Source organism: Cucurbita maxima, unplaced genomic scaffold (assembly GCF_002738345.1).
Source record: "Cucurbita maxima cultivar Rimu unplaced genomic scaffold, Cmax_1.0 Cma_Scf00023, whole genome shotgun sequence".
Classification (NCBI taxonomy): domain Eukaryota; kingdom Viridiplantae; phylum Streptophyta; class Magnoliopsida; order Cucurbitales; family Cucurbitaceae; genus Cucurbita; species Cucurbita maxima.
This window is the reverse complement of record NW_019272039.1, coordinates 713923-727470: the sequence shown is the minus strand read 5'-3', so window position 1 is coordinate 727470 and position 13548 is coordinate 713923. Positions and strand designations below refer to the sequence as shown.

The 13548-nt window shown below is 36.0% G+C and overlaps 2 protein-coding genes across 7 annotated transcripts in view; both read left to right on the top strand.

The window, feature by feature from the left end:
* The first annotated feature begins 443 nt into the window (after positions 1 to 443).
* LOC111497109 (protein MEI2-like 3) lies at positions 444 to 6066 on the top strand. 4 transcript variants are annotated; one of them, XM_023147764.1, is made up of 13 exons: positions 444 to 683; positions 1618 to 1747; positions 1834 to 1974; positions 2062 to 2531; positions 2717 to 2875; positions 2971 to 3087; positions 3193 to 3344; positions 3539 to 3630; positions 3741 to 4656; positions 4744 to 4828; positions 4928 to 4996; positions 5101 to 5280; positions 5451 to 6066. In XM_023147764.1, the coding sequence occupies exons 2-13, from the start codon at positions 1714 to 1716 to the stop codon at positions 5577 to 5579; spliced, it is 2544 nt and encodes an 847-aa protein (XP_023003532.1). In that variant the 5' UTR covers positions 444 to 683; positions 1618 to 1713; the 3' UTR covers positions 5580 to 6066. The 4 variants fall into 4 exon arrangements, with proteins under 4 accessions (XP_023003532.1, XP_023003533.1, XP_023003529.1 ...); XM_023147765.1 differs by having other exon boundaries at positions 3729 to 4656; positions 5101 to 5268; XM_023147761.1 differs by having other exon boundaries at positions 3729 to 4656.
* Positions 6067 to 6550: 484 nt separating this feature from the next.
* Positions 6551 to 13548, top strand: part of LOC111497111 — a 7918-nt gene continuing 920 nt past the window's right edge. Inside the window, exons 1-7 of one of the 3 annotated variants that reach the window (XM_023147768.1) lie at positions 6551 to 6686; positions 7642 to 7872; positions 8351 to 8514; positions 9175 to 9274; positions 9711 to 10238; positions 11117 to 11454; positions 12061 to 12205. In XM_023147768.1, the coding sequence (XP_023003536.1) occupies positions 7704 to 7872; positions 8351 to 8514; positions 9175 to 9274; positions 9711 to 10238; positions 11117 to 11454; positions 12061 to 12205 (1444 nt within the window). In that variant the 5' untranslated portion in view covers positions 6551 to 6686; positions 7642 to 7703. Of the gene's footprint in view, positions 6687 to 6725; positions 6948 to 7641; positions 7873 to 8350; positions 8515 to 9174; positions 9275 to 9710; positions 10239 to 11116; positions 11455 to 12060; positions 12206 to 13548 lie in introns of those variants that run through there. The other 2 variants (XM_023147770.1, XM_023147769.1) reach the window with 2 other exon arrangements.

The following is a 13548-nucleotide window of genomic DNA, read 5'->3' as shown; positions in this document are numbered from 1 at the left end:
GGGTTCCGGTCCGACCGTCCGGGTCACTCCTTCTCTTTTTCTTTTATTGAAATTTATAAATTTTTTCAAGTCATAAAAAAGTTATAATATAACTCTTTTTTTTTTTTATTTTTTTTTTTATCATTTTGTGAAATTGATCTTCCAAAAATGATAAGAGTGGGTGATTTTATTAAAAATTTTAATGATTTTCGACTAACACAATATAATCCTCATAAAATATAAAAAAAAGTGAGTAGAGATAAAAATTGGAATAAACTATAAGAATGAAATGAAATGTGGAATCTCACCATTGACCATGAGAGGCTTTTAGTTTCCTTTTTTCCTTTATTATCATTTATTTAAAAAAAAAAAAAAAAAACTGAACAAAGTGGATAATCGAAAATTTAAAGTATTTATATTTTTGGTAGGTTCGGAAGTTAAGTAGAATGAGTTTTAGCAATCCCTATCTAAGCTGCTGCACATGACTCGCTTCTTCCCTCCATTTTCCCCTCGATGATTCTTCACTTCTTTCTCGTCCCACCATCGTCCTTTCTTCCCTCTCTCTATTTCAATAAACTCCCAAATTTCAATTTCACTACCACTATTGCACCGCTGCTCTCGGCAGCAACAACTCTGTGCTGCATCATTTCAGTACCGCCGTTTCTCTCTTTGATCATCGTCGTCTTGGAGGGCTACTCGTTGGAGTAAGTTTCTGCAGATTTTTCTTGTTTTGGTTTTGCAGTTTTATTGCTTTGAGCTGGATTTTGGGAGTTCGTGTTTGGTTTATTCAGTACTTTTTTGGGGTGTATTTGCCTTAATCTTTGTTGTAACTTCTCTGTCTCTGTCTTTAGCTGGAACGTATTTTGAATTTCCCTGTTCGTTTTATTACATGAAAATTTGTATGTGTTGGTTTCGAAGTCTCGATTTTTGCTTTTGTTTCCATATGCGGTTTGATTTTGCTGAAATATATACAGTGTTTGCGAAGGATCGTTTTGGCTTGACTTGTTCAGTTTTGTGTTCTTCTTTTTCCTCCTCTTGTGAAGTGGTTCTTACTGAACTTTTGTTTCGTTAACCCTTTTGAGTTGAACTTGAATTACATTGTACAGTGCTTTTAGAATCGAAGTTACATTTCCTTGTAGTTGCTGATGTCTTCATTTAGCCATGGCCTGTCTCGTATGTCTGACAATTTTTGTACTAAGAATATATTAAACTATTAAATCTACACTACTTTTGAGTTTAGTAATGATTTGATGATACTGAGAAATGTTGTGTTTGAATCTTTGCATTGTCATTTTCTCTCTAGTTGATATTATATTAGTAGTTCATCTGTTGAGTTTCGTTAATCAATTTCATATTTGAGCCTATATTCAAATATTAAATATACCACAATCTATAGAACTTTTGGTTTAGTGGCAATTTAACATTTTCGATCTAAAATCCCAAGTATATTGTACAGTTGGAAGTCAAGTATACTTTTAAATTTTCTTGATCATCATTAGGTTAGGACCTTCAATTTATTCGGGCATTGGCTTTTAAAGCCGATTGTGATTGATCGAGGATTACAAAACTTTCGTTGCATTGGGTATTGGATTTATCTCTCAATCCTGACAGTGAATAGTTTTCCTTTCATCTTGGCAGAAAACTCGTCGACGACGTGTTTCTTTTAACAATATAAAAAAGTACACCAAAATAATCTCTTTATCGCATATTTTGAGTAGAGAAGATCAGAAAGTGATGCAGAAGGAGCCTTCACATTATTCATTTTCAGGTTACTTTTAAAACCATCATTTACATAAAAGAATGGTTAAAGGAGTGTAGTAATTGCTTTGTTTTTTTTTTTCTTCTCATTGGTAGGTAATTCTAACACTCCACCTGTATCTAAGCCCAAAGAAATGGAAAACATATGGGGTAATTTCCAAAAATCTGATGATTTCCATTCTTCAAGTGTTACTACACTATTCTCAAGCTCATTGCCAGTTCTTTCGCATGTGAATCGTAAGTGTTGCCAATGCCAACTGTCTAATATCCTTCATCCCATATAGTGTTATCTGAGATCCTTTCATTCTCAACCGTAAAATGCAGTGAACATGGTTGACAAAAGAGTTGCTATTCAATCTGTTGATGACATCTCGTCTCACTTTAAGAATCTCAAACCGGGTCTGGAAGGGGATGATATGCTTGAAGACATCGAAACTCATGCAATTGGCCATTTACTTCCTGACGATGAGGAGGAGCTTCTAGCTGGCATAATGGATGATTTAGATCTGAATGGCCTTCCTAGCTCTCTTGAAGACTTGGAAGAATGTGATATTTTCAGTAGTGGTGGTGGCTTGGAATTGGAAACAGATGCTCAACAAAAGGCTAGCATTGGTTCTTCAAGGGCAGGCTTAAGTGATGGTATAGTTGGAAGTGTGGTGCCTCCTCATACCTATTCAAATGGCATTGGAACGGTTGCTGGAGAACATCCTTATGGAGAGCATCCTTCAAGAACATTGTTTGTGCGGAACATTAATAGTAGCGTCGAAGATTCAGAACTGAGAGCTCTCTTTGAGGTGATGCAATTTGTTTGTATGTTATTTAAAAATCACGTCATTGTCCATTTTATGCACAGTGCTATATGATTGTCAAATCATACCTGCATATTTCCTGATATGCTGGTAGTGTTGATTTATGGCCATTGCTAATGTCATCATCATGCTGCTTTCCCCCCTTTTCCCTTTTTCCTTCTGGCTTGCAGCAATATGGCGATATTAGGACTTTGTATACTGCTTGTAAACACAGGGGCTTTGTAATGATATCTTATTATGACATTCGTGCTGCTCGAACTGCTATGCGTGCATTGCAAAACAAACCACTACGGCGGAGAAAACTTGACATTCACTTCTCAATTCCCAAGGTTTTGAGCAGATTTTCAATAGTTATTGTTTATCCCATCTGTCATATGGTTATTGAATGTTGCATTCATTTCTTTGGTTTCTTTCATTTCAACAGAATAATCCATCTGAGAAAGATATAAATCAAGGAACCTTGGTAGCCTTTAATTTGGATCCCTCAATTTCCAATGAAGATCTTCTACAAATTTTTGGGGTCTATGGTGAGGTCAAAGAGGTGATTGGTTTTCCAAATCCAACATTTCTATTGCAGTTTATTCCAAGTTCTCTTGAATTACGATTATTGACATTTGGCTACGTGGTATTCATTTTTCCAAAGCAGATAAGGGAAACTCCGCACAAGAGACACCATAAGTTCATTGAATATTATGATGTTAGAGCTGCTGAAGCAGCACTGAAGGCATTGAATAGAATTGACATTGTTGGTAAACGCATAAAGCTAGAACCAAGTCGCCCTGGTGGAGCCCGTCGAAAGTGTGTATTCAAGAACTTTTATGTTTGCTTCTTCTTCTCTTATGTTTTTTTCCCGTTAACTTTTGACTTGCATTATAAATATAGCTTTTTTCTTGTGGGATAAGTTTTGGGAAGTAAGCAAACCTTAGAAGGTGATGCATTTTATAGTAACACTCTTATTGAATCATTGTTCTGTGTCATCTCAATCCCTCCAGCTCGACGTTGCAACTCAATCAAGAACTTGAACAAGATGATTTCTGGAGTTTTCGCCATCAAGTTGGTTCGCCGGTGATCAATTCTCCCCCAGGTACCTTGAAACATTACTATCACTGTTCACACATTTCATTATTGTGTATTTGTATTTTTTATTTACTACAGAAAATTTCCCATTTCCAACTTTCCTAGCATCTGTGGCAGGGAAATGGTTGTCCGTCAACGACTCGATTAAACCTAGTTCAATGGGAAGTATTAGTAAATTTCCTGGTTTTTCATCCATGAGCCCAACTGGTGGCAACCGTTTGCCTGGATTGGCTTCAGTTCTTCCTAATGTAACAAGAAGTACTGTGAAGGCGTCTCCCATTGGTAAGGACCAAGGAAGGGGTAACATCATGGACCATCCATTTACCTATATAAATCCATTGCATGTAGCTGCCTTTCCACCATCCCAGTCACTTCCCGAGCCAAAACCAAGCCGCTATTATGAGATTATGTCCTCATTCGGACCTCCCACATCGGGTGGATCTACTCGGAGTCCCCAAACTTTTTGGGGGAATCAGAATTCATACTCGGAGTCCTCTGGTTCTTCTGCTTGGTCAAGATCCTATGCAAACCATCATTTCTTATCCAATGGAAATGGTCAAACATTTCCATTTCCTGGCCGGCAAACTTCTATCTTCAGTTCTACTCCGAGCACTCACTCACATCATGTTGGATCTGCTCCATCTGGTGTCCCATCAGAGAGGCAGTTCGGGTATTTTTCCGAGTCACCAAATTCTTCATTGATGGGTCCTGTTGCATTCAGAGGTTTAGGTTCTAGTTCAAATGCTTCTGTAAAAGCCGCCATCACCAAACCAAGAAACATGTCTGAAAATTGCCCTTCGAGTTTTCAAATGATGTCTTCATCTGTGCTGAACCCGATGTTCTCAGGTAGTGTTCCATACCTGGGACTGCTGCCGAACAGCGTGGATGGTTTGAATGAGTTTGGCAGAAGTGGATGGATTGAGAATTATGGAAATCAGATTGACAGTAGGAAGCAGTTTCAGCTCGACTTGGATAAAATTCAGGGCGGAGAAGACACTCGAACCACCTTAATGATAAAAAACATTCCGAATAAGTAAGATAAGACCAGCTCTTTACCATGTCCTTTGTCTTGCTTCTTTCTCTTACTAGTCATGAATATTCACAAATGATTCTCCCACAGGTACACGTCAAAAATGTTATTAGCTGCCATTGATGAAAATCATAGGAGCACTTATGATTTTCTCTATTTGCCAATTGATTTTAAGGTAGCTTTAAACTATCCTTTTGAATGTTGGGACTTTTTCTTTTAGCTATTTTACTTCGCACAAATTCAACCCGTTGGCGTTTTTGTTTAAACCGTGCAGAATAAATGCAACGTTGGCTATGCTTTCATCAATATGCTATCTCCTCAACACATAGTATCCTTTTACGAGGTTTTATTTCTTTCTTTGGCTACTTGACTTAATATTTTAGAATTCTACATTGAATATGTTTGAGTCAGAGCCTGCAGTCCAAGTATTTGAGTTTTTCTGCACAGGCGTTCGATGGAAAGCGATGGGAGAAGTTCAATAGCGAGAAAGTTGCGTCCTTGGCTTACGCTCGAATCCAAGGAAAGGTGGCTCTCGTGAGTCATTTTCAAAACTCGAGCTTAATGAATGAAGATAAGCGCTGCCGGCCCATTCTTTTTCACTCAGATGGTCCAAAGGTTGGAAATCAGGTCAAAAGTTCAAATATAACTGACTCAGCCTTGCTCATTTGTAAACATGATGGAACATATAAAGCGGATAAAACTCATTTTTCATTCTGATATAAAGCCAGAATTGAGCACAGTACATGTAATACTAATCTGTGGTCTCTGCTTATTATCATTATCATTTCATTTTGCAGGTCCTCCAAGAACATCTGCCATCTGCCAATTTGGGATCCAATATATGGGGGGTGAATGGGTCACTTTCCACTGATTTTGCAGGAAGTCCCCCAAATGACAACATTGGCGAGAGGCCCGACAAATGCTAAAACCGACGTTGTCCTCGGCCTAGATCTTTAGCTTCTGAATTGATACTCTTGAGAAAATATTCAAGTACATGTGGATTGGGAAGAAGAAACATATGCAAATTTTGTATGTAAGCTGCTTTCTGCAGTGTTTTGGTCAGAAGACTTGGATGAAGATGGAGCAGTCGGTGTCACGCCGTTTGCTGTACTTATCAATGGAACCCCGAACAATCTTTGGTTTCGGCTGCTCATTGTCGTTCGTGTACTGAATTGGTTTACAATTTTTCCTGCATTTTTGGAGCTTCTTTTTGCCTTCCCCCTTAACGTTGGGTTGAGAAATGGCAAATGTGATGTACATACCACAGGTGATTGTGTTTATTGGTTGAGAAGCTTTGAGAGGAACCACACAATTGTATATCAATTGCTTGTGTTTATAACACTTATCAATGCATCTGCTTTATTTATGGAGGCAGGAAAGGCTTTGGATGTCAAGGTCCTTTTGTGTTCTAAATCAATTCCGTATTTTTGGCTCCAACTGTCATTTTTCTTATTCTCTAGCTCGAGGTTTCTAAAAGTCAATTTAAAATAACCACTGGTCAACTCGAACATAGTCAATTAATTCGTTAACTAGTCAATATTGAGTGATCTCTTAATCAAATAAATATTTAACATCACCTGAGATATTTTGTAAGGAGAGAGAAATAAATAAAATAATGTGTTTTGATTTATCCAAATTCCAACCAATGAGAGAGTGAGAGAATTTGGAATAATTAATTGTTTACAATCATTTAAAAAAGAAAAATATATATATAATGAAAGAGCTGCGTAGAGACTGGAATGGAAGCGTAGACAATGATCTACCTCGAGCTCCTTTACCAGGAAGGTGCACGTGTCAACGCGGTGTGCTTAGCTGGCTCCACTAGCCACGTGGCCAAATTCTATCGGTCCAACCATTTTAGAAATACCCCCATCAGAGCCGTCTTTAAAGTCCCCAAGCTCTACATCTTCCTCTCTCTGACCATTCCTTGAAGAACTTTTTAGAGAGAGAGAGAGAGAAGAGGAGGAGGAGGTGGAGGTGGAGGTGGGGAAGAAGAACAACCACCACCAAGGAGGACTCTGTTTCTTCACCAGGTATTTGAATTTTCTTCTCTCTCTCTTTACTCCACCTTCGATTTCTCTTCTCTCTGATTCACTTCAATCTCATAATTACGGTCGCTCAATTTGCTCTTTCTACTTTCTTTTCTTTTTGCTTGGCCTTCCTTCAAGGATTATGGCTTCAACTAATCTGCTCGACCTCTCTAGGGTTTTCGCTTCACATAGTTCATTTTCGACTTCGATTTTGAGTTCTTTTCATCTTTCCTGCTGAGTCTCCCCGATGGAACTTCTGCTCTGGTTGACTTCGAGAATTTTCTGTTTTCTTACCGCCTTTATTTCGGTCTTCAATTTTACCGCTACGCGCTACTGGAGTTCGGAAGATTTTTTAAGTTTTTACTACTGTTACTCTTTTTACTTGTTTCTTGGAGAGTAATTTAGTTCTTTGCTGTAAATTTTGATTTTATTTTATTTTTACGTTGAAAATTGGATTTTTGTAATATGATCTGAATTTTGTAATCCCTGTTTGTCTAGATTTTATTCTTGGTGTTATTTATTAATTAATTGTTGGACTGCAGAGTTTGAAAAAGGGTTTCTAACACCTTAAGGTTTTGGATTTTGCTTGGGGTTAAAATAGTTGGTTGCTTCTTTGCGACGGCCGATTTTTATCTCTTGGGGAAGAATCATCCTATCAAATATCATAGTTGTCACTTTCCCACGATGCTTCCGTACATACCATGCCACAACAAGTTTTATGCATTTTTGACAAATTTTCTAATTCAATATTTAATTCTTGCTACCCCTTTGATGTTTGTGGTGCTTTGAGTTGTGTGTGAAATAGCCTTGAGCTGTGAAGTACCAACAATTTTATTTCCTTTTAGAAACATGCATTGATTTTTCTTTCTACATACAAATTTCCGATGGTTGCTCCATCTGTTGATGCGTTGGATTTTTATATCTGGGTACTTATGGTCTCGAATTGTGTGCTATACAGCTTTTGTTTTCCACGGATGTTCTTAAATCAACGTACTGGTACATATCAAACGTACAGGACAAATGCCATCAATAAAAATGAAGGCCAAGTCAAGCCCGGGCTGCTTAAGAGAAAAGCATGTTCTTCGTGTTTGTCAGAAATCTAGTGTCATCTCTAAAAAAGCTTGTTCTCACCTGAGGGTTTCCGATGAGGCAGATGAATTGGATGGCTGTATTGCAAAATGTCTAGAGGGCAAGAGACTTCTAGCTTCTTTCTTTCTTTATTTTTCACTTAAATGTTATCTTGTTTTATTATTTAAAAATAAATTTCTGATTGCGTCCATAGTTTGAGAAATGCATCTCAAGTGAAGGCTTGACCCTTGTTTTTTATAGCACGTGGGACAAATTAGATAATTTAACCATTTTCAACCTATTTAAATTTGTTACTTTGGTCTGCTAATAAATATTTGGAAATGCTTGATCACTTGGAAGTATGAAGTTACAAAAAGAAACAGTGTAATTCACTAGCATCTTAAACAAATACATTAGCGTAATCTTAATCACTTGTTACCTTTTTGTATCTTTTTCTTCCCCTCCCAAACTTATCGAAGGAACATGAATATCAATAGAATAGAAGTTTTTTCAGAAATCAAACTATGTTTCATCCATATCAATCAATATCAATTACGTTGCTATGTTTTTTTGGGTACTGATATTTGTTTCTTGTGCAGCTTCTCTGAACACAGAATCAATTAATATCAATATAAATCAGGAAGCCATTAATCACTGGGAATTAGTTGATGAAGAAACTTCTGAATTGACGAGGCACGGAGAAGCTTTCGAGTTGAAGAGGGAAAAACCTTTTTCAGTCAATGCTGCAGATACGAATGGAATGGTGTGGAGTGATTTATGTATTTTTTATTTTTTATTGAAGGATCAACTGCAAATACATATTTTGATACTTCATCCTCCAGATCGTGAGCATCCTCTCATGTCAGCATTGTTGGTTCCTAGATTATATACACATGGGGTTTTCATAATACAATTAGACATTTAGTGAAAATCCAGGTTGTAAGATCATCGGAAGCACTGTTTTAGCAATTTATATCCATGAATTTTAAACGATTCACACTGTGGAGTATGGATGATAATGTGAAAACAATTTGTGCAGTGCATTTGTATAAAATAGGAGCAAAATGAGGGCTGTGCAGTTTTTGGGAAATGAAGATCGTTTCCCAAATCCTATATTTTGGGAAGGGCCAATTTAGTTCTACTTGAATTTAGGGAGTCTAAGAATCCCTGCCTATTGTCATATATTGACTTTTCTTCTCTTCTTGTTTGTTGTACCGTTTGTAAGGGTGGTAGTTTCAAAGTTTATTTTTAGTTTATCTTTTTGTCGTGCTGTTTTTGTTTTTTATTTTTCAGACATTTTTATCATCATTATATTATTATTATTGTTCTTGTTGCTTTTATTATTATTATTATTTCTACTACAACTAATATTATTAGTGCTACTATTATTATTATGACAATTTTTTTATTTGAAAATGTACAGGATTGCACCTCAACCTACTCTTCCGAAATAGAGACAATTTTTTCTCCTATTTTGAATAACATCGAAGTCCAGTGCCATCCTATTGTTGAACATGATCCAGGTATTAACTTTTTATTTATTTAATGGGAAGAATATGGACACTGGCACATAGGGACATAATAGCTTACAAGATAAAGACACAGTCGAATGTTAATTTTTAAGAATTTAGGACCTAAGCACCATATGGACACATCTATTAAAATGTATATTATTTTTACATATTTTGATTTCAATTAATGATTTAACATCTAGTGAAAAGAAATTTTGAAGGCTGGTTTGGAACTAAGAAAAGTTTTCTGAACCACGACCATCTTGCTGTGCTTGTGATCTTGAAGTTCATGCTTTCATTTCTTTGTTGAACTTCAGATTTGACATATCTCCTTGCAATTATATATTTTGGCAATACTTGGAAGATGGAAAAATATATTACCTCCGGACACGGAGAATATAACCCTCGCTATAGCCCTTATCTGCTTGTCTACTTATGTGTTTTGCAGGGAGCAAACTTGATCCTGATATACCAGGAATGGAAACTGATGAAGGGATGATAAATAACAGAAGCTCACATGACAGTCAAACATGTGACATATCAGATTTTTTTATTTCTGACATGATAGTTACAAACTTGCCTTTAAGTGGAAATGATGACATTGGTGACATCAATTATTTTCATGACTACAAGTATACTCAGTCTACTCTATTGTCTGATGTTGCTGATCAGTATATGTTACTTCCTTTCCTCGAGGACACCGTTAAATTCAGCAATTCAGATGATGCTAAATTTTCTGAAGAATCATCCACTGGTTTTGGTAATTCTAGTTTGTACCGAGTAGTCGATCAAAGGAATAACTTGAGCCTTGAATTCAACGTTAGCTCTGACTCAGATCAGACAGAGTGTTTTGATCCTCAGTTGTTCATAAAAAATTTACCAGAACTGTCAGATGTGATAACAAACTTTCAGCCCAGTATGCTGCCTAATGAAAATCGGAAAAGAAAGGCTGTGACCCTTGTACTTGATTTGGATGGTAAGAGAACTGCATTCTATATTTTTCTTTTTGAGGATTATGAGATGTTGCTTGCGCTGAATGAAAAAAAAAAATCTGCAACACATGCACTGGCACAATATAAGATGTGCGTGATGTGTTCTAAAGCATATCCTACTGTGTCCAAGAGTTTAACAAAAAAAGAAAAAAAAGGAATGGGGCACTCTTAAATCAAGTAGTTGAAGCACATCAAGCATGTTTGTGTATGAGGTGTTCGACTTCCAGACTTTATTTAATATAATGTTGATCTCTATGCCTACTCTCGTTTATACAGTCATGCATATATGTGTCAATGTCTGGTAATATTTGCATATTTCATTTTTGGTATTTAATATTTTTTAAAGTTATGGAACTTATGTCTGTATTGGATTCTGAGAATTATGCATGGAGTCTGTCAAGATTTCATGATTGTAAGTAGACAATGCAGGAATTTGGGATACTTGTTTTCTCTATTTTTCCTCAAGACTTCATACCCTTTTTCTCGTCTCTATACTGTGCATGCATTCCGTGGATAGGCCTTCCCTCCATTAAATATAACCACCTCAACTGACTAGCAGCCCTTTATGCCTCGACCAGTAGTTTACAGCTAACCAACTACTATCTCAGCTCCCTATTAATTTGCTCCTTGCATGAGTAATTTATATAAGTGGATGACTATGTCAATCAGATTACTAGCATTTAAAATTTCTAAATCAATATGTACGATGCAAAACTTGAGTTGTCTTTCAAGCGGAGCTATTTAATTGTTTGTTTGAGTTGTGTTTAGCTTTCCAATATGTTTTTATGGTGTTCAGCTTCCCTTTAAATCTTTATTTTTTCTTCTATCTGGAATACAATGTAAATGTCATCTGTACTTGCAGAAACTCTGGTTCACTCTACTTTGGAACCGCAAGATGATGCAGACTTCCGCTTTACTGTTTCCTTGAATACGAAAGAGCACATTGTATACGTTAAACGGAGGCCATATCTTCAAATATTTCTGGATCGTGTTGCAGAGATGTTTGAAGTTGTTATCTTTACGGCCAGTCAAAGTATTTATGCAGAACAAGTTCTCAACAAACTGGACCCAGATAATTGTATCATCTCCCGCCGACTTTATCGTGAATCATGTATCTTTTCAGATGGATGTTACACCAAGGATTTGACGGTTTTAGGCATCGATTTAGCGAAGGTTGTCATTGTAGATAATTACCCACAGGTATGGTGCTTGGCTTTGTCTTTTTACGAACTGCCGTGTGGTTGGACTCCACAACTCTCATTTTTTTTTTTTTTTTTACATGCGCAATTCATTTAAAAAAAGTTATATATAGTACATATATTATGAGGTTAGATATGAGATTTATATGCTGAAATTTCAAATGGTGGAATGGAGAGACGGTTGAGGTTATTCTTAGGTTAAACAACAGCTCTCCCTCGTTTATTTATCATTGAAGAATCTTGTATTTATTGACTCTACGTCTTGGCTTGATATTACATCCTAAGCCTAAGCAAAAGATAATGTAATGTTTTAGGAACTCACAGTTAATGTTTGTTTGAAGAGAGTACTTGTAAAAGAATGGATGAGGAGTAATCTTCATAATTAATAAATCCTAACTTTATATTTGGTTTCATTTTACCTAGAAGCATGTATGGTTTACTTAGAATAGATGATTGCTCAAAAAAGATCCTTTATTTTCTCTTGCTAGTTAGTTTGCAAAAAACTTTGTGGTCCGGTGTTCCTGAAAGAAGCTACTGTAGGCAAGTTACCTTTGAAGAAAAAAGGAACTCTATATTGAGTATCTTAACATATCTCTGTTCATTTCAGGTTTTCCGGTTACAAGTGAACAACGGTATTCCTATTAAGAGTTGGATTGATGATCCCTGGGATTCTGCTTTGCTTTCATTGCTTCCCTTTTTGGAGACCCTGGTTGATGTTGATGATGTCCGCCCTATTATTTCCCAGAGATTTGGTAACAAGGAATAAGAGCCCTTCATATTTCTTATTCTATTGTTCTTGAATATGGTGGTCCTTGTCCTCTCTCTATTTCTCAGCAAAATTAGCTTCTAATCTTAGATGCTTATCTCTCTCTCATCATTGAGCTCAAGATTAACTATTGAATAAACTTGTTTGTCTTTGTTGAGTCAGACCTAGGTGCTTGTTTACTTTCCTTTTTCTTTCCTCTTGCTGACTAAAGTGTGTTTTGTCTCAGTTTTTGGTGAAGTTAGGTCTAGGGAGTGTCTCTTTAATTTTTTTGTACAGTTCATGTGCGTAGTCATATATGAGAAGAATGTATATGAATTTTAATGTTGTGCAATATAATTCTTGCAAGCTCTTGCTTTCTCCCATACCACTTTTCTCAGTGTTATCTAATTGTAGCTAATGTTTTGGAATGCTTCCTTTAACTATTAGTATATAAGGTAACAAAGTCATTAAATTTGAAAATTTACCATATCTTGTACATTTGATGTAGAGTCAGTTCTCGAAACAAGGCTTCTATTAGAGTTTAACCCTGTATTGAAAGACTGAAGTCGATAAATTCTGAAGTTGCGTATACGAGGTTATGGTTTGGCATATTCCAAAATAGTGGGAACTTGGAACATGGAACTCTGTCTTTGTTCGTATTATGATATCTACTTCATTGCATGAGCCATGGAATTGTTTCGTTTTGACACTTTTGACGGTCATTCTATTAAGTTGCTGTCATCTATAACCTTTCACTTGATTGGAATTAGTGCTATGAAGAGGTTTCGTTTCATGAAGTATGATTAATGCTTAATATCTTTACCTAAGAATTAGTTTCCTGGAGAAAATTAAACATTTTGCCTTTATTTTCTTTTTATCTAATTTGTTCTTTTTTGTTTGGGTTTAAGCATGGACATGTTTAAGTTTAATGCTGTTATTTCTTTCACTACTGAATATACGTTGATTAGTGCTTTGATCCGAGTGTTTTTACTTCTTGACGATGAACTTCATGCATGTGAAATAGGGAGCCTTTAAACATCTTGTTTTAAGATCTTTGAGACTATGATTATTTATTTTATATTTATAACTCGTGACTAAATTAATTCCACTTCCTTTAACGTGTTCATTTCATCTTACTTCTGGTTCATGCCATTTTGCTCCTTGTTGATTTTCACTCGTGTTCTACATGTTTAATGATTCTGTAGCATTGCACTTTATAGATAAGGGAGGAAATGGGAGTTGCTAATAGCAAATCAGGCTTCCTGTTGGAAAAAAGGAAAAGAGAAAAAAAAAAAAAAAAAAAAAAAAAAAAAAAAAAAAAAAAAAAAAAAAAAAAAAAAAAAAAGAAAA

Coding starts and splice junctions, on each gene's coding strand:
- LOC111497109 (XM_023147761.1), top strand. CDS start 1,714: ATGCAGAAGGAGCCTTCACATTATTCATTTTCAG. Junction 3,088..3,192: donor TCTATGGTGAGGTCAAAGAG/GTGATTGGTTTT, acceptor TTTCCAAAGCAG/ATAAGGGAAACTCCGCACAA. Junction 4,829..4,927: donor ATTTGCCAATTGATTTTAAG/GTAGCTTTAAAC, acceptor TAAACCGTGCAG/AATAAATGCAACGTTGGCTA.